Source organism: Pyrgilauda ruficollis, unplaced genomic scaffold (assembly GCF_017590135.1).
Source record: "Pyrgilauda ruficollis isolate IOZ18807 unplaced genomic scaffold, ASM1759013v1 scaffold22, whole genome shotgun sequence".
NCBI classification, from domain to species: Eukaryota; Metazoa; Chordata; class Aves; order Passeriformes; family Passeridae; genus Pyrgilauda; species Pyrgilauda ruficollis.
This window is the reverse complement of record NW_024521428.1, coordinates 6180131-6207016: the sequence shown is the minus strand read 5'-3', so window position 1 is coordinate 6207016 and position 26886 is coordinate 6180131. Positions and strand designations below refer to the sequence as shown.

The window sequence follows — 26886 nt, the reverse complement described above, 5'->3', positions numbered from 1 at the left end:
ATGAATAGGTCATTCTTCAGTGCATTTCTAAGGAAAACAGGAGAATGAGACAGATGATTTTTTTTTTTTTACTCTTGAGTTAGTAATTTATATATTTATTTTTCTAGTAATTTGGTAAATTGTGTAGTTCTTTACCATTTCCATGGAAAATTTATAATTGTGGAGAAAAAACAAAGCCAAATCTTCATTTTTTGCTTTTCCTTTACAAACATGGAGGAGAGCCTTGAGATGATCTCATCCTATTGTTTGTTATCAGCAAAATATTTCATATGAAATTAGAGGCAAATGAAATATTTCTAGACCCTTTTATTTCTTTCTCAACAATAATTTTAACTTGTGTTGGAATAATATTTAAACACATTAATAGTGAAAGCTGGTAATTAGATTCAGTCTTTTGTAGTGTGGTTTCATTAATTACATGCTTACTTTAGCTACAATCTGTGATCTTCCAGACATAGAGGATTAAATAACTACAGATGAGTTCCTGGAGAAATAAAGCACATTTTCAGGGCACACTTGCTGAACAAGCCCCTACTAAAAATGAGATGGATCACCTCCTGGAAATGCGTGTTCTTTCCATGGGATGTGAAGGGAAACCAACAGGATGAGGCTTTTTGATCCTTAAGTTAGGGACGATGAATTGCTTTCCTTCTTGGGTCACCTACTGGCAAATGTAAGAAACTGGTGCTGAAGTCCCTTTTCTACCTGGATATTAGAGATGAGACTTCCTTGCAGCATTTGCACAGGCAAGGCTTTAGCTGTTTTTTTGGTTTTTTTTTTTTTCATTTTATTTTATTTGGTTCTTGGTTTTGTTTGTGGGTCTTTTTTTTTTTTTTTTTTTTTAAATAGCAAAGTAATTAACCATCCTTTAGTCAGAAAAAACCCCCAAGCAAGCCAAGAAAAAATTGTGTACATGAGGTTTTATCCTTCCCCCCTCTCCTTTTTAATAGTAAGGAGATGCTTAGAGGAGTCTGTGGTCAATTCTTACCCTTTGTTGCAGATTGTTCACAGGACCCTTGCAGCCATGCTGGGTGCTTTGGCCGCTTTAGCTGCCCTAGCGATTGTTGGGGAGGTAAGTTATCAAACTCTAAGTGCTCCCTTTGTCTCTGGCTGTGGTGTCAGGTGTCATTAATTTCCATGTTTGCCCAGTTCTAACTGAGCACATGGCAAAGCAGTATTTTTTAAGAAAAAGAAATGGTAGGACAGATACTGGGGTGGGAAAAGAGGTCAGATAATGTGTAGACAAGGGGAGTACAAAAACGTCAGTTGATGCTTTTTTGTTCTGATTTGCAGGAAGCTGGCTGCAACTATTTTCAGCTTAATCCAGCATTAGTTTAACACTGTTATTTTCAGTAATGTTAGGCGACCAAGCGAACCTAAATGGAAATACACTACTTTATACTACCCTAAATAATTACATCTTATGCCTGCATGTTCCAACCCTTTTGTTTCTCCTGCTGCTTACTTTCGTTGATATATAGTCAAACATCAGATTGACTTTCTCGGTTGTTCTGATAACCACATCATTACTAAGTTCCCTTTAATACCCTCCAGTTTGTTCACAGGTGAAGTAGCATGTTTTTGTTCTTTTACCAGAAAGGGAACTGCAGTGTACAATGCAATTTGGTTATCTTTTATTTCTGTAATGTTAAGTAAGGAACAACTAGACTGACCAATAGCCTGATAATGACCAACTTAGGATGCCAGCAGTACTTTGAATTAGTAATAATAATAATAGTAGTAATGGCAATAATAAGGAGTCCTTTTTATGTAGCTTGTAGGAACACTTATTAATTTCCATCAAATTTATTAAAATGGTTCATCAATTAAGTGGAGTTTATAAGTCATAGCTAATCACAAGTTAGGTGGCATTCACTCGTAATTGTATTTTTTGATTGCAGAGGCCAAGTATGGTCAAAGTGGTGGAGTGGATTGACTATGAGACACTGGCATTATTGTTTGGAATGGTAACTAAAATGTATCTTTTGCTCTAAATGTGCCGAAATAATCACATTCAGTATAGAGATGTTTCCTTTTAGAACATTTTGTTAATTGTATTTCACTCAGATGACTTATGACAAACATTTGTGTCTTAAGGAATTTACCAAAAAGGATGAGGATCAGACCTCTGAAAAAGTCTTTTGAAATGTTGATCCTTTTCTATTTTTTTTTTTTTAATCTGTGAAGTTGTATTGACAACATGCTAAAAACATCCTTGGGATTTATAAACAGAAAGACCTGTTTAAGGGCCAAGTATTATCACTCTCATTTTTCTTTTAAATTTTGTTTATTCGAAGCCTTCCTCAAACACACTCTGCTGGAAGAGTTGTTTCCTGTCTCACTGTTTTTTCTGAAGCTACAAAAAAGCAAGCCAGAAATTGAGAAAAAATATCTGATGAGATTTTAATAATATATTATTTTGATCACTTTGCCCGGAGCTATTTGTGGTAAAAAGTATTGTCCAAGTGCTATTAGACTCTAACACAAAATATACAGAGACAAAATTACAATTATCTGGTTTCATTCTGAGCTTTTCTTATTTCTTGACACTGGGACACTGGTCCTTTCTCCTTGCATTCCCCACAGAATAAGAAAGTAAAAAAAAAAAAAAAATCTGTTTAGAGCAAAGACAGGAGACAGGAGCAAAGAAGGACAGGAGACCTCCCAGATGTGGGAAAATGCAAGCATTCCTTGAAGCCACTATCTTCTGTGCTCTGTAGAGCAAACACACTTATTGGTTCTTCTTGATTAATGATACAAGGGAGATACATTGAGCACTTAATGTATGATGCCCACTTAGTCACTACAAATAAAATTCAACCAGACTCATATGACATTTACAGACTGCTTATATTGAGAAGTATATTTCACCATATGATGCATTAACTAGAGACATCTGGCAGCTGTAGTGAATATTCTAATATAAGGGTGATTAGATTCTCAAAGCTGTGTCAGATAAGAAGTCCATTTGTCAGTATCACAAACTGCTTTGCTTTAGTTTTGAGTAATAATTCAATTACTTTTATATATCAGTTCCAAGTGATTATATTTTTCCTCATCTTTTGGCAGATGGTTTTAGTGGCCATATTTTCAGAGACTGGATTCTTTGACTACTGTGCAGTAAAGGTGGGTTTCTTTGGTACTTATAAGTATTTCTAGATTTATTAAGTTAGTATTTATTCAAATCTGTCACACCAAGCATGATCTTTAAAGAGCCCTTCTAAGGTCAGTGTATACTTATCATATTAGAAATGACAGTGGTCATGTTGTAATACTGGAAAAATCCTTTGTGGATGAAAGGAAGCCCTTAAAGCAATTCTGTTGCCACAGGAGAATGTTAAAGGTCCCCAGTAGGGTGCACAAGCATTTGTACGCTATTAAGCTGAATATTTCACTGATTTCCCCAGGACTGCAGTTCTGCTGTAGCTGAACTCTCTATTTATGCCTGGCAGTGGGGCAGGGAACTATCATTAACTTTCTGAAAAGTGGCCACACACCTTTGCACAGTAGCAGAACAAAAGTTTACATGAAAAGTGTAATTCATAGAATCACAGCCATAGAATTAGAGAACGGTTTGGGTTGGAAGAAACCTTAATAATCTTGTTCCAATCCCCCTGCCATGGGCAAGGACACCTTCCACTAGAGCAGGTTTCTTAAAACCCCATTCAGCCTGGACTTGAACACTTCCTGAGATGGGGCACAAAAAACTTCTCTGAGTAACCTGTTGTAGTCTCACCACCCTCACAGTAAAGTATTTCTAACTAGCATCTAATCTAAGCCTACTCTCTCAGTTTAAAGCCAATCCCTCTTCTCCTATCACTACATACCCTTGCCCAAAGTCTGCCCCCTTAGCTGTCTTATTGTCCCTCTTTAGGTGCTGAGACGCACTGTAAGGTGACCCTGGAGCCTTCTCTTCGCCAGGCTGAATAACTCGGATCTGTTCCAGCTTGTTCTTGTATGAGAGGTGCTCCAGTGTTTTGATCATGTTTGTGGCCCTCCTCTGGACTAACTCCAGCAGTGTTGCTCTGAGGATGGGGAATGTGTCCCAGGTGTGGAGAGGAAGGGAGGTCTAAAGCCTGTTAGTCCACCTGGGCATGCAGGCAGAAGATGGGGGCACAGTCCTTCTCCTGCCACTGACCCCCTTTATGACTGGCAGCAGAGCATGGTGTTTCTTCAGACTTGTTGCTTTGTTTCATGATGGGATTGTTTGCCCACTTCCATGAATTATTTTCCTGCCAAATTATTTTGTATTGGAGAGGGCGCTGTTGGAGTAATAGTAAAGGAATAGTAAATGCTCTGAGCTCGTTGCTCGACTTTGATCAAGTTGCTTTATCTAAAATTTTTTGAAGTCTAAGCTGGAGTGATGTAGTCCATTAATTTTGCTTCTGTTTGTTTTTCCTAGGCTTATCGGTTCTCTCGAGGCAAGGTGTGGGCCATGATTACGCTTCTGTGCCTTATTGCTGCAATTCTTTCTGCATTTTTGGACAATGTTACCACTATGCTGCTCTTTACTCCAGTAACCATAAGGTATTTTATTGTTATGGATTTGGACTTGGTCTTTTATAGCCAGCAATCAGTAGTAGACAAGTCTGCAAAATACTTGTTTGGAGGTTTTCTTAATAATTTAAATGGAAATTAGAACTTCAAATATTCTTATTGTAGTAGAATAAAAAGCTAGCACTTTCAGAGGGATGGGTTGCCTTTTGCCTTTGCATTAATACTGAGCACATATCTGAAACATGTGAACACTGCCTTGGCAGCTAACTGTTCAGGGTTGTCTTCATATCTCAATGGCAATAGCATATTGCACCAAATGCTCCCTGGTAGATGAATTTTTTTTGCTGTAAACCAGGCAAAATTATTAAATTAAATCTGCTTTATTCTTTGCTGACTGAATTTTGTATACAATCTTAATAGTAATTTATGTTTTAGTGAAGTTGTTATCCCTTCTAATATTAGTGACAAATAAATTTTTAAAAAGTCCATATTTCATCTAACAGCTTTTTCTTGAATCTGAGAATCTGAATTTTATTCCTGTTGGTGATCATGTCATTGAGATGGCTACTGGTTAATTGCACAGTTTCAGATTAGATATTTTGAACTTTGAGCAGACAACCATGAATTTAATTACTCCAGATATCTGTAAATTAATAACATGTTATATGCAACTACATTTAATCAGTGTGGGATTATAAATTACTGTTTAACCTGAATTTAACCTGTGTCTGGTCAGGCAAATCTGTTTAATCCAGTTCAGTTTTGGAAAGATCTAGTGTATTTTAGAAATGATTCTGAGAGATGTAATGCTTGCAGTCATTATCACATTAAAGTACACAAAATTCTATTAAGATATGCCCCCTCTTTAAAATGCAGTGTAAAGCAGTAAAAACCAATTTTGCAAGTAAAATTTATTCTAGACTGGAAACAGCTGGTGAATGAAAGCTCATTTGTCTTCTGTCCAATTATATTTTAAAGAGATGGCTTTGCCGTACCCTAATCAATAATTGCATTTCTAGCAGCAAGCAGCACTGGAGCTATTAAACACCAATTTTTCTTTAGCTGTGTTACAGAATATTTTGGATAAATATAATTTGGGAATGGATTGAAATCCAGAAGTCAATGTAGCATAAAAAGCTCTTCACAGTCAGAGCTACGGTAACATTTATTCTGTTTTCAAAGAATCCTAGAATAGCCCAGGTTGAAGGGACCTCGAAAGGCCATCTGTTCCAACCTTTCAGGGGAAAGGAAGCCTAGATGAGATTTTCTGTCACTCTCTTCAATTACATCATGAAAACCTCTGGTGATGGGGACTCTACCACATCCCTGGGGAGGTTTTTTTCCAGTGGTTAACTGTTTTCACCATAAATTGTTTGTCTTATGTTGAGGTGAAATCTCTCCATTGTACTTGTTGCCTCTTGTCTTCTCCATGTGGATCTTTGTGAAGGGAGAGCCTCTGCCTTTGTAGCCATCTTTAAGTAATGGACTTTTGTACTAAATATATACAAAGTCCTTTTGTTTTATACTAAATGAGCCTGTAACACTGAAGAAGGGGAAACTCAGTATGTGGGAAACATTTGTATTTGAATCACTATCAAAACTAAAATAAAATTTTATCTCACCTACTAAAACCAAATAATTGCCTGCTTCAAAAAGCTTCATGCTGGGGGTCATTTTCTTTTTTATCTTACTGCCATTGTCTACAGCTTCACTGTGTTGCACTGTGCAGTCTCCATTGCCATGGAGATAAGGCTTGCAGAAAATTGTACTGTCTCTGCGAACATTAGGGTTTATATTTCCTATGATAAGGCCTAAAACATGATACTTGTTTCACTCTGCATTTTGTAGTAACCTGCTGAAAAAGGTAATAACTACCTCCTTGTAGCTGTTGCTTATTTTCAAGATATTTTGTTATTGGGAAGTGGAAAAGGCTAATGTTTTTACACATGAGGAATTATATAACCAGGATAAGTAAACTGAGGAACTGTGATCCTGCCGTCTAGCTAAGATGTTCTGATGGTTTTACACTTTGGGCTTAGCCTTTTCTTACTTTAGGGTTCTGTTTTTAAAATACCACTAGACACATCAAAAAGAAAGAGTCACTAAAGAAAAGTTTAGTTTATATTTTGAAATACTGGGAAATCAAGGAGCAATGGAGTCAAAATTGCACACACAATTATGGTCTTGTACCACAATTGATACATTTGGACCAGTTGTGCTACAAAGTACCCTTTAACTGAATGATTTCATGCTGCTGAGGAAATAGCGTATTTTTGCACAGTTATTATTTTCCAGAGTTTTTATGTGCTGATATATATGCCATCTGACAGTGTTTTTCCTGAGTTTTAAATTGACACTCTTAGTGATAGTGTAAGTGAATCAGGTTAAGCTTTTTTGCAATATTCTTTTCTCTGTGAAATGTCAGTTTTACTAACACAAACTTGGGCTAAACAGTGAAGTCCAACCCTTCTTTCAGGGAAATATGTGAGAGCATTGCAGTGAGAAAGCATTCTTCCTGCACTCTCTTTCCCCCATCTACTATGAGATATAGGGGACAACAATTTATATGTGGCCTCCATCTTTACATACTGGAGCAACCTTTTGATAAGTTGTGAGTAGGAAAGGAGTTGTTTCTTACTCCAAAGTGCTTAGGTGTGACTTAATGTTCAGCTTTTATTACCAGAGCCTGAGTTTAAAGTCAAACATGTACTTCAGGACAGAGCGGATTATGTGGGTGTGTGCGTAAATGTAATTTGTGAGTTGGAGTAATCTGTGTGAAGATTACTCTGTATAAGTGGGCTCCGAGTTCAAATGGATCATGAGGTTACTGAGTCAACCCCAGTGTTTGTCAGAGCACTTTAACGTGCCTCTTATTAAAGGAGCAATTTACTTTTCCTTATCAAAGAAGCATCCTACCAAAAAAGTGTTAAATATATTTGAACTGAAACATTTTTTAAAAAAAAACTTAACCACAAGGAATGTGTATTTTCTGCTCTTGTTTCATCCCAAATAGAAATACTCATGAGCAAGCTTTAAAGAAGGAGGAAAATAGAAACAGAATAAACAGAATAAACCTGGCCTGAAAGCTGAAGTCTCTAATAGATGATTCATGGCTAATAGGCAGCCTGCACAATCCTCTACCACTGCTTCCCATAAGAAAGTTAATCAGTGTGGCTGAGTGCAGAGCCCGTGGTTGACCAGAATAGTTTTCCACAGATCACTGCAGCTTAAGGCCCATGGTTTCAGAAGGTGTACCACACTGAAAATTTGGAATGCTACTTTTTGTGTAGTCCAATTCTTGTAATAGTTGACTACTTTTAATTAAATGCCTTTAAAAATGCATCAGTTTTGTAGGCATTAATAACTGCATTTTAAATGTAAAGAAAATCTATAATTTTTTATTTACATTGTTATAATTACTCTGGCACAATAAATGCTTTAACATAGCATTTATTGACACATTATGCTTTAAATCCTACCATTTGTCTGTGAAATGACTGCATTTTGTAATTTTTGTGCATTTTAATATTTAAGGTACTTTATCCATGGGATAAGAAGTTAATTTCATTATCTTTACACTGCAGGCTCTGTGAAGTACTTAATCTTGATCCTAGGCACGTCCTGATTGCGGAAGTAATCTTCACAAATATTGGGGGGGCTGCCACTGCTGTTGGGGATCCTCCAAATGTGATTATTGTTTCAAAGCAGGAGCTGAGGAAGAGGGTATGTACTGCAGTTATTTGGCTACTAAAATTAAGTAGTGGTGTTGACTTATGTGATGTTGATCCTTCTCTTCCCCCAGACAGCCATGTAAACAGAACATAATGGACTATTTTTGCCATGCTACTTCTTTTTAGTAGGATGATCAGACAGAAGAGAGTGATCTTTTGGGGACAAAATAGCGATGAAGAATAGACATTTTGATCTAGACTGAGAATACCAGTTTCCTTTTTTTTGTTGTTGGTGAGGATTTCCTTATCAATGGCAAAGTGAGGAAAGAAGAACAACGGAGGGCTGCAGACAGGGCAACAAGTTGAAAAAACTTGTGCAAAGTTAAAATAAAAATCCATCCATTTTTTTCAGTATAGGTTTTCTCTCAAAAGTTAAATATTCATTCAATTCAACATTTTACAGAGAGGTTTCTTTGCCCCTGCAGAGCCATGACACACGTGAGGCACTTTGTCCTTCAAGCACACCCCAAGGGGGTGTGGGGTGTGAGAGGAGGATGGGTGCTTCTCCCATGCAGCACAGGCTGCAGCTGGCTCCCTCCTCCTGACAATGTTTTGCTATCTCCAGGCTGCAGAGACAGATTTTAGCTTCCAACTCTTGGCTGTCCTATTGTTTGCTGGGTGCCTGGTGCCAAGGTGAAAGCTATGGTGGCTGGTGCTGGGTGGGACTGCAGGACGTGAACCAGCAAGCAGGAGCATCCCAGTCCCACCATTTCTTCCCACCCACATAGATGTGTCTGCTCTGTGGAGTGGCTGTGGCACTGCTGGCAAGTGTTTGCAGCCCTCAGCATCAGCATGGAGCTGAGTTTGCTGAGTTTTCTGTGCTTTCAGCTACCCCTGAACAGGGCATCAAGTCTTCCTTCTGCCTCTGGCACCATCTCCCATCCCTTTTCCCTGGTGTGCTGTGGGGCAGCAGGGAGGCAGTCTGCTCAGGATGCAAGGGGCAGCCCCTCCTGGCATGGGGCAGATCTGCCCTTCTCCTCACCAACAAGCAGCGCCATGGAAGGGGCAGTAATGTAATGGGCACATCTATAAGGACACCAGGGATGAACTTTCTGTTTTGGCCAGAACCTCCCCCCCCCCCAAAAAAAAAAAATCCAAAGAAATTTAGTATTCATTGAGTTAGTGTAAAAACAACTGTGCAAGTGGAGAGGGAATTATAGTATAAAATCCTAAGTTTATGTATTGTTTTTTTTTTTCATTTGGCATCCCTTATGTTTCTATTGCTCTGTGAAAGAAAGATCTCTTCTAATTAACTGAATGCACTCAAAATAATTGAGTACTGTCCATGTTGGGAAAGATCTTTGAAAGTTTGTAGTATTCAATAAACTGAATGTTTACCATCAAAATATTTGAAATGTACTGCAGTTAGCTAGTTTGGATGGTAACTTTGAAGACTGTAGTATTGATTGTTAGCTGAGAACTTGATAGCTAAGTTTTAAATTTTAGATATGAAATCGGTGCACCTATCTAAAACTTCTGATCAAAAAGAGAGTAATTATCACTTGCCATGCAGGTCATTTTCCTAAATACTCAGAAACTCATCATTTCTGTAGAACCTTTAAAAGTGGCTATAAACATGGGAGATAATTAAACAATCGCAATTAAAAAGAAACCATGTTACATTTTTCTTCTTTGAGCTATTGATATTTTTAGGAGATGTATAAGTACCCTGGCAAATATGACATTATAGCAAATTCTGTATCTGAAACAAGCACAAAAATCTTTCCAGATGTTTTCAGTCTGGATTATTTCCAGATCATCTGCTGCATCACAGAAATAACAACGTAATATTAAGTTCAACACAGGGCCATAGAATTCACGTTGCTTCTTTTCTATATTCTCAGTTGTTATATCTATGTATATAGATAAAAGAGGGTGAAAGACCTATCCTTGGTCCTGAGGCAGAGTGCCATGAACTGGGGTATGTCCTCACTGCTCAGAGCTCAACCCTTCTAAAGGAGATTTGCCTGGGAGAGTGCTGGCTGGGGCCAGCCAAGAGAGGTCAGAGGGGGAGCTGGACCATCTGGCCTGTTACAGTCTGAGCTGTTGAACTAATAGCTGCATTCCTAATTTTGTCCACCTGCTCCTGCATGCTCTCTTTTGATCAGAAGGAGAAATATAGACCTTTCTTTCTTGTTTCTGAAACTACTTCTAGTAAAGGGTGCTGTGCAGAAGGGTTACATGAGCTAGCACAGTTTTGTGTCTAAAATGCATGGGGAGCCTACCACATTAGTACTGAATAAAATTTATTTTATTACTTTTTTTTTTAAAACTGTTTCAGAGGTAAAAGTTCTTGAATGCATTAATGACATCTTAGAAAGACTCCTTCATGCAGTATATTTTATAATTTCTATTATGGTGTTTTCTATAGTATATACTTGGTTTCTACCTCTTTTTAGCATTATGCTCATGTTTTTGGACATTCTAGGAGTTCTAGAAGTTTTTTTCACTTGATATTTTTTGTTGAAATTCTTCTTTTCATTCTCTTGTACTTCCTTCTCAGTGTCATTTTTGCATAGTAAGTACAGGAGAACTTGGACAACTGCCCCTGCAGGAAGTTGAATACTGAACTGTCCTATGTAGATGATTTGGTTTTCTACTTTATTTAGGTGCTATCAGGAGGAGAATTTTACCAGTATTCCTGAACTTTTACTGCTTTAAATCAACCTCTAAAAGTATTCAAGTAAAATATTGTGCAAGTTTACACTTTTGTAGGAATCCTTGGTTTTTATATCAATATGAAATGGAATGCAGCCTTGTTACTTTGGGTGCTGTTATCTGGTTATAGTGTCAGAAATGCTTTACTTTCTGTTTACTGTGTTGCTGGAGAGACTTTTCTCCCTAGCTTCTGGAGAAAACTAACATCATATTAAAAGTATTTTATTTAAGCCATGTTTGAATAAATAAGATTTTTGTAACATTTTGCTCATTAAAATGTAGCGATAAGTCTCTTTCCTTGTCTTGAGATGCAAATGAATGTCAAAAGGATATTTTCTTTGTAGCTGCTGTTAATTTACAATCCTGACATATTCCCTACCATCATGACTGGAATCAGTGGAATGTTTGCATAATAGGAAAAGAAGATTTGTTGTGCTCTTGGTTGTTCTTAGTTGGAGTGGGAAGAATTTTCACAAAACAGCATTTATGTTTTGATTTTAGGATAAGACCAAATGGAAAACTTGTTTAGTGAATAGAAAACATTTTAATGTTTTATTATTGAGTGCTGCTGTTAACAAAATTATATTTTTATTTTGAAGAGATATGGGCTTCAGACTTTGGGAACTCCATGTTTATATGTACAATAGAGCATGAACCAGCTGGATATGGTCCTTGCTCCCAGAAGAGTTGGACAGCAAATCTTCTGTGTTTGGGAGCTTCACAGACTTCTACAAACACACTTTTGAGATCAGAAGTTGCTGTGCTCTAAGCACAGGGTGTGATTCCCAGTTCTTTAAAGAACGGATGGCAAATAGGTCTGCAGAGCAAAATGATGCTGTGAATGTAGTGATAGTGAACATGTGCACTGGTGTGTCCAAGCTAAATCTGCATAATGATAAGAGCAAAGGCAGTTTTAGCATATGCTAGACACTGGGTTACTTATTTGTTTAACACCTTTTATTTATTGTTTTTGTTAGCACGTGATAAAGCTTGTGCTGTTAATCTGATGTCTGATGAGGATTTGGGGGTTTCAGCATACCACTCAGAATTATTCCTGCCATTTAAAAGGAATTTCCTGGGAAATTGACACACATCAGGTTTTCCTGTGCTGCCTTTTAGAGACTTTCAGCCTTCATGATGGAATTTAGCATGATGTGATATTAGTTGGTTATATTTAATGAGAAATTGTGGTACCAAAAAGTTTATGAATGAAAGTAGGTACTTCTGAAAAAAAAAAAAAAGAGAAAATCCTATATGTGAAGCTTTAAAGATATTTCAAGCACTGGTAAAACGGATTCCCATAGTTTAGTAGGCTATTTTTTTTGAGTTTGCTGGATACAAGCTTGTTAAAACTTTTAATCAATTTGTAGAACTCTACCCCTTCTGTTGATGTTTGATTGATTCCTTTTCTCAAGAGAAAATTACACTTAGGTAAAATGCATGAAGTAAAATGTATGGGCTTACATCTGACTTCAGAATTTTTGCCACCCATGCATGTAGTAATCACTAAACAACATAATGTAACACAAAAAGGAGGTTCATCAATGTCTCAAATAAACATTATCTTCATGTAACTGGGTTAGACCATCAGTGATTTCTGGCTCAGTGACATCATGAGCAGCTCCCATGAGAGACAATGTAGATCTCAGTCACTCAGCTAGAAGGGATGTTTAAGCCAGTGTAGAAATAATAATACTCTTGCTCTTCTTCATTTTATTAGTTTTAAAATATTAAGTAAAGGGCATTCTGGCTACAAAACACAGTACTTGCTGCTCCCCAAATTGCTGCACACAGCTATAATTTTTGCTTTCTCATTGCTCTAAATAGGCAGATTTCTTGTGGAAAGGTCTGACTTGCTAGAATTTAATTTAACATCTCCAGAAGCAATGAAAAAAAATAAAGATTATAGAAAGCTAGAATTTTATGAAAACAATATGATACTTCCTCTTAAATCAAATATATCAATTTCATATTTGCATTTTAAACTATAAACCAAGGAAAGATGCCCACTCTGTTTCAGCTCTGAATCCGTAGGCAGTGGAACCTTTAGGCTGTTGTCTTGCTAAAACAAAATCTTTAAATTTTCTCTTGACTGGGGAACAGGAGGAATTTGACACGATCATCATAGCCTCAAGTAAGGGACATTTGAAGCGTGTTTTGTATTTATCTCATAGATTGAAATCTCCTGGAAGAAAAATGTTTCTTGCCTATTGTTCATGTCAATTCTATTCCAGTCTATTGTGCAGGAAAAGAAAATCTTTGTGAAAATGAATTTTTGTTGTATGCAGGAGACATGGTGAGCACTTTAATGCTTTTTTACAATGCTGCATCCTGGCCCCAGCAGCGCAGAAGACTCAGGAGGTATAAAATGTGCTATCCACAGCCACAAAGGGTAGGACTGTAGGCTCTGTGGAGACGTTTCTGTCCTTTCTGGGGTGTGGGAAAAGGAACAGGGCAACTGGTGAAGCAACGGTGCCATGACCTTGGTATCCTCTGCTGCATCTATGGTATCTGTGGTACAGTGAAAACTCTTTAGTCTCTTAAAGTTCTCCAAGAGGCTGCCAGCTGGCTACCAGCTATCTGACAATGCCTGGTGTGAAATCAGCCTTGTTTCTCCCTGAAAACACATTCCCTGTGCTGCAGAGAGGCTGGTGCTAAGCACCCAGCCCAAAGCATCAGGCAGGGCAACCCTCTGTATTTCACTGTATTTCAGCCTTTCTGATATCAGCCATAAAAAGTAGTGCACTTGGTAGTCCTCAGCCTCCTCAAGGCTACAGGGCATTAGCTGTCCAAGGCTAGTGATCATCAGGATTCATTTTCACTCGCTGTCTCTGGATCAATGCAAGGAGGTAATGGGGAGGAAAGCCAGGAGCAAGGGATGGGAAGAGAACTGACTCCAATTTCACATTATTACCGACAATCCTGTCATGCAAGGATTTTTTTTGTGACTATTTTCTGTCCAGAAATAGGCACACTCCATGTTAGAAAACAATTTGTTTCAGCTGAAGTGGAAAGCTGTTCTGTGTTCTGCAGTAGGAGCAAAGCAGCATGTTTTCTTTTTCACCAGGGATCTCAGAGATATGAAAGATCAATGTGCTGATATTATGAACTTTAACAAAATCCCAAATCTCAGCCAAGCTACTCCCTCTGAAAAGTTTGGGTAAGCTCTTGGGCAGGATGCCAAAAAATCTGGTAGAATTTTTTTTTTTCTTCTTGTGATGGTGTCTGCAAATCACTTTCAAGGCTTATCTACGTCAGCTCTTATGTCATGAAGCTGTGTTAATCCTGATTTTTTTTCCAGGGTATTGTGATCTCTATCTCATTTCAATTCCTTTCAACTATGAGTCAGACCTGAGACCTCCTTCTCACCCTCAGCATTTTATTCGGCCTTCTAGGTTGAGGTGATTTTCTTCATCGAGAAATTAATTTTGTGGGTTTCAAGTGACGTATTTCTTGTGCTGTACTTTTTGAGAAACCTTTGCATCGTGGCATTTCAGGGACCAGACACAATTCTTTTTCCTTTGAAATAGGTGTGATAATAAAAATGTAAAGGCAAGTGACTTCTTGTATTTGTGTTTATTTGCATAATATACTTAAAGTCAAGATCCTTTAATATGTGACGAAGACATCACATATTTAAACTTGAGGGTTACCAAGAATTCATGGGGCTCCTATTTATCTTTGTTTTTTTACTTCTTACATTGCATTTACTTGCATTTCATTTATTTACTTCTTACATGCATTTATCTTCAATTCTCTCTACAGAGAATTTCTGCATCATAATTGGCCTGGTAGCTGGCCAGCCTAAGAAAAGTTTCATCTCCACTGCTTTTTTTGTAAGACTAGTCTGAGTGCAAAAGTAATTTTCCTCATTCTGGTAATTCTGTATTGAGTATGATCCTAACTACTTTGTTGCTCTTCAACCACCTGTTTTCCAGTAGTTTTTCTTTCAGCAGATAGTTCTTTTTTTCCAGTTAGGTTTAGGCATTTGTGTTTTGGCTGGTGTAGCTTCAGTGTTTTTACAGCTTAAATAATTTTGGCTTCCAACCTCATTTTGCCATTTTAGAGACCATACAAAACTGAATAATGATTTTGCATACTTCTTGACTTGTTTAATAGCATGCTGTCAAAGTTGGAAAATTTCTGAACTAAAACCAGTTCAACTTTTGAGGTTTAAAGTTCTTATTTTTCTGGCCAAAATTTTATGATCTTTCTTTTTTGGCTATAATCTTAGAGGCAACTCATATATAGAGGGGTTCAGATAGATTTATATTTAGATATATTAGATATATTTAGATATATTTGTATTCAGATAGATTTTTTTTTGTCAATTTGTTGTCAATGCTTTTCATTAAGGAAATCAACATGGGGATATGGAGTTTATATACTTTGGGGGGGCTGGTCTCACAAACACCGAGCCTTTGCAGGAATTCTTTTTTTATTCCTTTGTAAATTTACTAGAGTTATGAAGGTTGTTTTCATCCCTCATAGAAATGTCTCCTGTAGCTCTGAATCTTAACTTGATGCCCAGAGGCCAATCTCTGTAAAAACTGATTTGTAAAAACTGTCTTACAGAGATGTCAGACACCTAAGTGGCTGACCTACTTTGTAGGCAAACTGAATGAAGGTACAGTATTTTTCTTTGTGGTGTCACTTTTTTTCTGTCCAATTCTTAGAATAATCTCATTCCAGTTCCTGAAGAATCTTCCTTCTGCTTTCATAAAAGCAATGGCTCTAGCTAAGTTACAGCAAAAGGCCAGCAAATGGACAGGTACAATTTCACCTTTTAGTGTCTGGAGAGTAGAAGAGTCAAGGAATATACTATTAAATAGCAAGTAGGGATGACATTACCTCAGGAAGCTTAAACCTGTATTTTAATAGGATCAAATTCTAATCCTAGGTCTGCATATTTATGGTTTGAGATTTATTTGACTGTCTGCAAGCTATGGATTTTTTTTTTGCCAAAGAGCACCAATCTTTATCTGGCTATGAAAGTTCTTTATGACTGTCATCGGTTTCTTGTGTTATGTGTCTTTTTATTATGCCCTGTGGTGCAATAGAGAAACTTTTGCTTCCTTTTTTTGAACCAGAGACATTTCAACTAGGAAATTTCCACATAAATTCTTTTAGCATTTGACAATACAGAAGAACACACATTTAAAGCAGTAAGTTCCCAATAGTGTAAACACACTGGAGGTAGTATCAGCTATTGCTGATACTACAAGGGAAGCTGTTTTTAATATGCATTGGATTTACCAAAGGACCTATAGGAAACTCAGTTAAAAATCAGGGAACAATAGAGACAGAGTGGTGTGTCACAGTGAGACCAATTAACTTTTCAGAGTCTCTGGGAAATCAGTGAGTGCTCTGAAAATTCAGCTGGGACAACCTGGACTATCCAGGGCTTGAACCATGCTTTATTCCAGGTGTCACAGGTCTGCTCTGCTGGGGTCACCAGTTCAGACAACCTCTGTTTTTTGGATATAAAACAGTTCCCTCCTACCAGACTACTTGAATGTGATCCTCCTTGGAGCTTCTTAGGTAACTTCTTTTGGATAGGCGAGTCATGGCTACTTCAGAAAGCCCAGTCCAAAGGCTAACCCTGATCCACTACAATGTGTGCAGTATGGAAAAATGTAATAAATCAATTAAAAGGGACCCCAGAGGTCATCTAGTCCAATGTCCTACTCACAGCATGGCTAGCTTCAAAGTTTTAGGACAAGCTGTCACTGTTCATCCTTATTGCTTGAAAGCAATTAATGCGTTCAGCGTTTTAATACATTCTGCTTAACCTTTTTTAAAACCTCTTCATTAAAAGGTTTCATTCTGTAAAATATAAACAAATGTGTTAATTTATTAACAAGAAAGAAGAATAAACACAATATTGACTTGTAATACTTTTATTGTAGAAGAATTGTTCAGATAGAATTATTGTAAGCATTTCTGTTTTCACCAGTTTAAGACAAAATCTGGTAATTAAAATTCAACTATTTCTGAGACTTTGAGTGATTTGAAATGAATTTAAAGTGATTTAAGTGAGAAATAAAAGTTAATGATTCAGTTTGGGTTTTTTTACTGTACATTTCAGGAACAGTAGGTGTGTTTCAGAGTAACTTGTAATGCAATGTTTTAGTTCTTTGAATTAAATTTTAATGTGGCTTGTCTCCTTGAAACAGATGAAATACAGCAGATACTGTACTTGGAACTTGCTATGTTGCTTTATATTTATTATTGATTGTTAGCATACATAAAGCTGAATTCTTTTCCCTGTGGGTAATATAGAAAAATAAGTGAATTTTAATTTAGGTTTTTGTTTTTATTTTCAGGGATTGGATTTTGCAGCCTTCACAGGGCATATGTTTTTGGGTATCTGCCTTGTTGTTCTGGTCTCCTTTCCTTTCCTCAGACTTCTTTACTGGAACAAAAAACTTTACAATAAGGAGCCAAGTGAAATTGTTGGTAAGTGTGAGTGTGAAAAAAGTTATATTGTAACACCGAATATGTGCTAAATGGAAACTGGGTAAGGTCTACTACAATGGTGTCTTCAGATGGAAGTGCCCACCCTCCTCACTATCTGAACATTAATTTTCAACCAATAATTCATATTTTATTTTTATTTGTGGTATTTTCTGATTTTTAGAACTGGATGTTTTTCTGATGCTGAGGTTTTGACACTAATTATTAAATATCTTACAAAATTTGCAGGTATATTTTTCATCATTCATTATAGCCTTAGGCATGAGTATCAGGATGTTCTGTGTTGCAACAAATAATATCTGCTTAAGGTGCTGAGTTCACAGCCTAGATTTACAAATATCCCAGGTTTCCCTTACGACAAACATAGTGCACTGATGTATTCCCTTGCTGATGACTTTCTTCCATTGAATTTTTCAGCAATCTTTTACTGGTCTGTGGTCAGTGAAAGACAATTAATCAAAGCAGAACTTTTCAAGTCCTCCCCAGCTTGCCTCTGTGGCTCTTCCTACCCTAAATTTCTCTGGTGCATAATTTCTACAATTCCATAGAACTGAATCTTTTTATGTCACTCACCTCAATAGTCTCTAGAAGTCTTCTTAAAGCTGTTTCAATGACTGTCGACTGTGTCAGTACCTCTTTGTCTTCATGCTTTCATGTTTTTCAATTCAGTCATTTTGAAGTTTTATCATTGTTCTAGGGCTTCTCTTTCAGCACTGAAATTTAATACTAACCCCCAAAATGTTCACAATTTCTTTACAAGGTAAGAAATACTTCAGTAAGTATAATTTATTAGCAAGCTTTGTACAAAGACAGTTGAGAATAACTGTTTCTTCCTTGGGACTGATGCTTGTTTCACCTTTGGCTGCAGAAGACTTAAGATCCAGGCTTGCACTGACCATTCAACACATGTTTTAAAGTGCTGTACGATGTCTCTGTCTGTGTGTGTGTGGCATCTGTTTATCACGGAGAGGACGACTTCGGATACTGTTGATGTACCTTGGCTTCATTTGTTGTCTGTGGAGAAAGATAAGTGCTTTTCAAGACTAATGGAGCTGTCTATGCTAGAAGAGATATATTGCAGGCCTTAAAAGTTTACTTTTCTCTTATAAGGAGACCCCAAGGTGACTAACTGTGGCAGAGACTTTCATGATAGGTATCTCATTTAGGCAAAAGAAGTAGTACCTGTAGTACCTTGTCTTGTTCCAGGGGAAATCTGCTTTAGGATTATGGTTTTATTAAAAGCCAGGAGTGACAGTCCTCTCCTCAGTAGATTATACCATGTGTCTCGAATCCCATCTGATAGAAAAACAAGAGAAGAAATTTCCCTGCTTAGGAAGACCTTGTGAAGACTTTTGTCAAAGACAAAGTTTTGACTTTGGTGTCTGTTTAGCACAAGGTGCACTCAGCTTGCCTGTTTGTATTGCTAAAGGCCAAAGTCTTTCCCAGAATTTAGATCAAAAATATTTCTGATGTGTTCTAGATATTATATTAACTGTTTTCTAAGACATTTAAGGAGAATTTCTCTTTCTTCTATATATCTGTCTGGTGTGAGGTAGGCATTTTCGTTTTAAAACTGCTGAGGCTTTCTGCACCCTTAGAGGACTTATCCAGAGAGTAAAAGAAATAAAGAAATTAACTCAGACCCTAACATGCTTAGACTCTTTCCCTGTGATCCTACAAAGGATGATTTTTCAAAAAAGCCATCGAGAAAATTAATTATTCCAATTGTCAACAGTATTGATCCCAATATAATAGCATTATTTTATAAATATATATTTTAGAACATGGAGTTGCTGCTTTTTCACCTTTTGTCTATAAAATTTTAAAGCATATGTTTTGAATTTTTAAGAAATAAAGTATGTAATGAAATTTTTTAAAATTACTCTGAATAGTACAGTTTATTCACTGACACACTATTTCTGCCAGTGAAACACTGTAGTAGTGAAACACTGGCAAGCATATTCCCTTCATATAATGTCTTGGTAATCTTTGTTGCTTGCACCTTAGTCTGTTCAGATTTAGCAGTCTCCCAGTCAGTATACCATGCGTTCTCATCATCAGCTGCTTGTCCTTTGCTGCAAACCTAATCAGGAGCTGTTCAGTTACAGCAAATGCTGAAGAGCTACTCTTTCCATTGAAAATTTCTGTGAGAGGGGAAGAGAAAGAAAGAGACCAATACAGCTCCATTAGGAGATAGCTGTCATGGTTTGGATTTGCAGAATGGCCTCCAAGGTGCTTCCGGGAGTCCTTTCATCTCCAGTTGAAATGGTTCTGTGATAACTTCAAATGGCTTGTTTGAAGCAGCTGTTTTAATCAACTAAATACCAGTCTTTCCTCACCTTGCCCTCAATTAGCAATTAAACAAGTTATGTGAGATTTAATTGGTATGTTATTCTCCCTAGATTTTGTTTTTATCCCTGTGCACCATGTACTTTAAGCTTTTTTTTCCTGCTGCTTTAGGATACACAGATGATTAAAATGGATTTGTATGAATTTTAAAAACGGACAATGCTCTTATTATGAAGATACATTTTTAATTTATGAAGATACATATTAATTTCAACACTATATATTACCAGTATTTTTAATCTGTTGGATTTCAGACTGATTTGCAGCACCTCTGCTGCAGTAAAAATCCCTGTTCTTTCCCCAGGAACCACTGTCTACCAGCAGTGGCTTTAAGCAGGGTAACTAACAAAAGAGAAGACCTTGAAGAACTCATCCATCAGAGAGAAAATCTGATGTTCTTTAAGAACGAAGGGATTTTTGAGGACTTTCTTGAGCATGTCTTTTAGCTGATAAACCTGCTCCTTGTTCTGTGTGATGCAGCAAAAGATGCTAGGGCTAGAAGAGTAAGCTGAGAAAGTTTGAAAAGTTTGTATGTATGTACACTTCCACAAAAGAATATGTAAGGGAAATAATATCTGAGTGTAAGAGGAATTAAATTTACCATTTCAACTGCCACTCTGAAAACATGAAACCAAAGTTTTTTCTTCCTTTAAGGGTTAAGAATACATTACTTAGTTCCTGGGAAGTGTAACAATACATTATTATGTCTCAGCTGTCAAGCTGTAGAGACATGGACCTCAGTGTTTGGCAAGGTTGCTATCCCCAGGAGAGTGGGTGGCACATGTTCTGGTGACAAATATTATTATACTGGCCATTTTTGCCAGAGAGGAAGAGCTTTCTCTTAGCACAACTTTGGCACCAGCTCCCCATTTCTACTTTGTTGCTTGCTCCTTTTTCCAACTTTTTCACTGGCTGAAAGACATCCGCCCTTTAAGCGGGGGTGGTAATAGCAGGAGAGGGGGAAGCATGTTATTCCCTCTGGTGTAACTCTGTCTGCAGCAGCTGGGAAAATACTGATGGTAGTATGAGAGTCAGCATGTAAAGCTGACAGCAGAAGGAATTAATTAATCATAGTCATACGTAAAGTGCTTAATGTGTGAAAAACACAGAGCTGTTTCCCACAACGGGAAATGCGGTAACCAGATGAGTGAGCAAATCTGTTTCTTTTTTCCACGTGAAGCTCTACAGATGTTGTCAAAGAGAAGAAAAGGGATAGGAGGAGAGAAAGAACCACTGTGATGACTTGGAAGAAAACCACAATACTTAGTGCCTGACATTTTGAAATGCAAAAAGCTGACATAAAGTAATGGTTATGTCTAGGGCCACAAGGACACTGCAGGGACTCAGAGGGCACCCAGGATAAGGCGTAGTGTAACATCTGTATCTGTGCCGCTCAGGGTCAAAGAGCACCCTATATTCCTGTTTTTGCTAGTAACATATTTGTAACTTCAGGAACCATTTCTTGCTAGAATCAGTGAAAGGTATATCAGTGATGTAGCTGAATTAAGTAAATTGACAAATCTCTGTCCTGAGGTGCATCTGTGCCTATGTAGGTATTTTACTAACTGCCAGTAAAGCATAGTTGGTATTTAATGTGGTGTTGGAAGTAATGGCCTGTCCTCACTTGGAAGCTGGTTCAAGTGAGGAAAGTAGCAAGCAGTTTATGAAGACATATTTATTTTATAATGTCCAAAGAAAGGAATATTTCAATACTTTAAACTCAGTCTGAATGGGAGTTTTGCAATATGCACTACACTCTGCTGTCCTCACCTAAAACGCTAATTTCATTGGATTTTACGGGGAATATTTTTAAACCTTGACAATGTGGACAGTAAAATGTGTGTTGGTTTTTTTGTGTGGTCTCTTTTTCTCTCTTCTCTGCAATCCAGTTGTAGATATTAGCACCGAATAGTGAATAGTTAACATTTTAACTTTCCTACTGTGTGTGTTAGCAGGCTGAACTAAAAGGTGCAGCTTTCTTATGAATGCTCTGGGTATCTTTCTGGTATGTATCTTTCTGATAAGTATCTTTCTGATACATATTGTGTCTTTTATTTGAAAGAGCAGTAAGACTTTCAGTCTCAAACAAACTAGATAGTCTTAACGTCCCTTCAGACACTGTTTTTAGTCCTTTTTGGATAATATATCAGGATCTACCACAGCCATGGCTTTATGTTTGAAAGTGCAAATCAAAAGCTGTCTTTTGTTATTGCACCTTCAATAAGCTCTCTTGATGATCAGGAATGAAAAGAAGAACAGTTATTTACTTGCCACAGATTGAAGATTTTTTGTATTTTTAAATATTTTCAATAATTTTATGCTTTAATTCCTGTATATGTATTTTGAACTGCTTTGGAGTTGGTAGAGTATTCCCCTTGGAAAAAGAAAAACATTGATCTGCCTCTTCTTGTCTTCAGATGATAAAAATAGTATTCTGACATTGCAAAACAAGGAGAATATGACAATCTCATATTATTTGCTTAGTGCATTGATAATGTAGCCATCACAATAAGGCAGCTGTAATATTACTTTAGCTGTCTTATGCAGAAAGAAGGTATAATATAGTGTCATTCTGAATCAATAGAGCAGCACCTGACAATTTATTATACTCATTTTTTATAGAAGGAATGAGTACTGGAAAATCACTGATGGGAGGGAAAAACTTAGTGCTAGCTCCTGTTTCTTTTACAGCTTCTGTGCCCCTCTGTTTTTGTATCCAGACCTCAGTTGTGAAAGGATTGCACATACAGTGGTTGGCAAGGCACGGCCTTTCCATTAACAGTGTTTGGGTGAAGCTGTGACAAAGTTTTTCACTTTCATGGCTCTGAAGTTCATAAGGTCTTCCTAATAAACAGAGCTTAAAACAGCTGTTCAGTTCTACGTAACATATTATCTGTGTTTATTTGCTGCAGAAAGCTTTCACTGTGATGGTGTTTCAAATACAAGTGTAAGCTTGGCAGATTTTTAATTGCTCTGCTATTTTCATTTATCAAAGTGGGTTCATTGTATTAGTCACCATTTTTACTTCTAAACCATTGATAAAAGTTAGGGTGAGTCTGAAGTAGGCTGCATTGTTTTGCTCTTCATCTTGTCCTGTTAAAAGCATTAGAAGAGGCATTATCTTTTGAAATACTCCAAAAGACTGTTGTCCTTTTGAGGCTTTATCTTTTTATGGTTCTTTTTTCCTTATCCTTGGGAATACCATCTCTAAGTAGTGACTTGTGCCCCTTTTTCTCATACTGAAAGGATATCAGCAGTAGTTACATTTTGTGCTAAATGTTTTGGGATTGGATACATATCTATTTGTGTTTGAGCAAAGTGCAGTGAATTTAAGAGAGGTTGCTTTTTTCCCAAGAGAGACTTGTAGTTTAATGGAAGACATCAGCAAAATTTGTTTTCATTGGCAAGTCTGGCAGTCTGAATGAAAACGATTTGATAGTAAGCTGGAGTTATATTTCTAGATTTCACACCTGAGAAAAATTTCCTGAAACAAGCTAGAGTAGAATTTTAGATAAATTCATGCTCAAAATACTTGACCCTTGACTTCCTTGTCCCATTCTCAGTGTAACAGAATGAAGAATTTTAAGCACATTAAGCAAGTACTAATGAGCATGCAGAGAACTTAAATACCTTCAGGTTGCTGCTTTTAAAAGATGGGGAATTGCCGTAGATGTAACTGATGGCAAATAGACTAGCACTAAAATAAGTTTGTGTCTCTAAAGTCTGACTTACCCAGAGATGAGATCAGAGCCCACGTTACCTGAAAGAGAAATATCCAACCTGTCATTCAGGAAGAAGCCAACTGAAGGTTAACGTATATCTCTATCAACCATCCTGAAATGTAATGAGAGCTCTAACTCACCTGTGGATTACTCCATCTGAGTCCTATGTGATCATCATACACACACTAAATTGACTATTCCCATAAAATCAGGGGTAGGCTTGTGATGTTGTAGATTCTTTTGTGGGCCTGCTGCAGCCTGCTCCAGCTTGCTTGGAAGATGAATTCTGATGATTAATTTAGGTGTTCAAAATGATGAGCTTTGTGATTTTCTGCCCAGGCTCCAGCTGCTCTGCTGCGGGATGAGGATGCCCTGTAATTCCTATGTGATGGATGCAATCCCATGCTGGGTAGCTGAGCTGGCATTAGGTGCCTTTATGACCAAATGGGGCCTCAGACAACATGCTGAGTTGAAAAGCTTATATAAATTCTCTGTACTGCTTTATGCAGCATTGTGCACATTTCTTGTGTTCCTTTGCATCTATTTAGCTGAATAAGGCAAAACATGTTTTGATGTAGTTTCAAAGACCCTGCAATATTTATACCTGTGCTTACCTTTATCCACTATTGACCAACTGTACTATTCAAAGGAATAAAAACAAGAATATTCCAGGGTGGGTTTTTTTGTTTGCTTGTTTTGTTTTGTTTCTTGTTTTTTCTAGATTTAGATCCTCATGCTTGTGTCCTGTTGGGGTGTGCTGCCTCTAGGAGAGAGGCATAAGTGTTTGAGCTGGAATATCCCTCAAAGTGAATTTTTTCTACTCATCAGTTTCAAATTTTGGATTTAGTTTCTGCCCTTCCAAAATAGAGATGACATCATCTAATAATGCTTAGAAGATTGGTTACATAATATGAGGGATTTAAAAATTACTAAAAGTTATAGATATTACTATTACTAGTTAAGCTAGAATTCATGATGCTTAATTTGCTTTACAGTTAGCATTTAAACAGAAATATTCTCATTTTGAGAATTTGGCTATGAAAAACAATAGCTTTACTGAAAATAGGTAAGCTACAGTAACATGTGGAGAAAAAAGCTAAACAAATATTCAGATGAACGTGCTTTGAATGCTGTTAGATACAGCCCAGCAGTGCAAACTTGTGTTGCTTGCAAAAAGATAGTTTATGTGGTTAGTACACATGCAAGTTGAAAATTGTCATTTAATGATAATTCTTATCATCTCATCAAGGTTGGTCATGCTCTTCTGAGTATCTTCAATTAACAAAACTGGCCTTTTCAGATTCTGAGACTGGGAATTAATTACACTCAGTTTTTGAGGATGTCTTCTTTGTTATTGGCAGCTGGATAGGAGGGAATGTGTGATTACTCAAGTGAAAATCAATCTGACTATTAATTGTCAGATTGCAGAAATAATATGCAGTTTTCAAATAAAGAATATTTTCTAAAATGAAGAAATTTTATCTAAACTGTCACAGTCCAGGTCAGCAGCTGAGATTTTGTTAAACTCAGTGGGTCCAGGATGTAATGTTTGTGGTTTCCAGGGCAAATATGATCAATAACAAAGTCAGAACAGATTAGCAGCATAGGGTTTACATGTTTGAGGAGCCTTTATTTGATCCTATAACTAAGCTAAAAATTAATATTTTCTTGTTAGAAATAGAGATTTTTTTAAAATTTTCTCTTTGGAAATAATAATGCTAGGTATATTGCTGTAGTGCCTCGTGGGCTTTATGAATGTATGGCATTCACAAAGGTTTTAATTATCATAATGAGCTGAATTCTCTGACTGAGCTGAGCTGCAGCCCTCCTATCTTTTTGTGCTCCAGATCAGTGCATACTAAACAGCTTTGCTTCTATCACTTTGGCTACTGGTGCTATGGTTGCAGTCAAATGTTAATTTAGCTGCTTTAATGAGGAACTGCCATACTACAGACTCACCATGTCAGTTACTGGCAATAGACCTGACAGGGGTAGGTTACATCAGATAGAAGGCTGATCCACCTAAGGCTAACCCTACAAAAACCCTGTGGATTGGGCTGGAAAAGTGTGTGGAGAGAGCTCACTCTGGTGTAATATAACCATTAGATCTCATCTGAGGTGGGGACAAGAACTTATGGACATGGAGAAACTGAGTGTGAGACTAGCCTGTGATTCTATTCAGTGGCAGCCAAATGCTGCCCTTGTGCTGTCTTGGCCGTAATTTCCAAATGATTGATAAGACTCTGTGGTTGCATTAAACCCTTGTCCATGTATAACACATTATGTCATGATATATCAGATGGTCCCAGACTCTGGGGGTTGCTGCCTAAATGGTTTTACAGTTATGAACTGGGAAAAGTATGGCAAGACCCAAAGGACTTTGGCCATGTTAATTGTTGTTGCTGACTTCAGGTTTCTGCATTATTTTTCCTTCAAAAAAGCACTGCTTCTAATAAATATGTATCACCTGATACCACAATGGACTATTAACAATAAGAGTGTGCTTGAAAGAGAAGTAGGAGAAACATTCTGTGGGATGACCTAGAAAACCTCTGTGCAAATCATTACTGCAACAGGGGTTGTGGCATAGAAGTTGTATCAACTGTTATAATTTTCCAAGTACAGTTTGCTCTGAAGTTAACTCTACAGCAATTCGGATGTTCAAATCCTTGGGATGTTTGGAAAACTAATGACTGAAAAATCAAGCATGCACTTGCTGTACATAAAGGCACAATCAAAGCCGTGTGAAGACACGCATGCGTTTTTTAAGGCAAATCACAAAGCACCAGTCCAACTTTGCTCAACATGGAGATTAGACCCAGGGCATTTCAAGTGTGGAACAGGAATCTGCAACACAAGTCATGCTGCTTTCCACTCTGTGGATTTGTTTGTGGCACAGATACAGGGATGATAGCTGCCTCTTTCTGAAGGAGGGAAGACAGAGATTCTCTGTATGAAAATAACTGTGGAGTACTTGCATCTCATTTAGGTGGTGAATGATTCAACTTCCCTCTATCAACTAAACCCTTGGTGAAATTCCACTTGGAAAGGATGGGGAGAAATGCTATGGCAGGATGAACAGATGTCATCAGAAAAGTTGTTGCAGAAAAGACAAACTGTAGGGAAGAAGAACAGCAAAGTGGTTGCTCATGCTTCATGAGCCTTTGCCATAGAAAAAAACAAAACACACTCTTTCCCTTGGACTGATAACAGTTTCAAAGCTGCAGTCATATTCACTCAAAAAATCACATAAGAATGCAGTACAGAAAGGCCTTTTTTCCCCTCTCTGTGAGTGGAAAATTACTCCTGTTATATCTGTGTCTCACAAATGTTAATGCAAAAATAAATGATGGCCAGAAGTCACGTGGATCCTTTGATAAGCAAGACCTATCCGTATTGTAATATAATTTTGTTCCAGATTATGCTTCTGGCAAGAACCACCAAATATATTA

General features: G+C 37.3%; 1 protein-coding gene across 1 annotated transcript in view; it reads left to right on the top strand.

The window, feature by feature from the left end:
* OCA2 (OCA2 melanosomal transmembrane protein) overlaps positions 1 to 26886 on the top strand; it is a 159892-nt gene that overhangs the window by 48983 nt on the left and 84023 nt on the right. Inside the window, 6 exon segments of the mRNA XM_041468525.1 lie at positions 1001 to 1072; positions 1902 to 1967; positions 3070 to 3126; positions 4403 to 4527; positions 8082 to 8220; positions 17213 to 17345. Coding sequence (XP_041324459.1) covers positions 1001 to 1072; positions 1902 to 1967; positions 3070 to 3126; positions 4403 to 4527; positions 8082 to 8220; positions 17213 to 17345 — 592 coding nt within the window.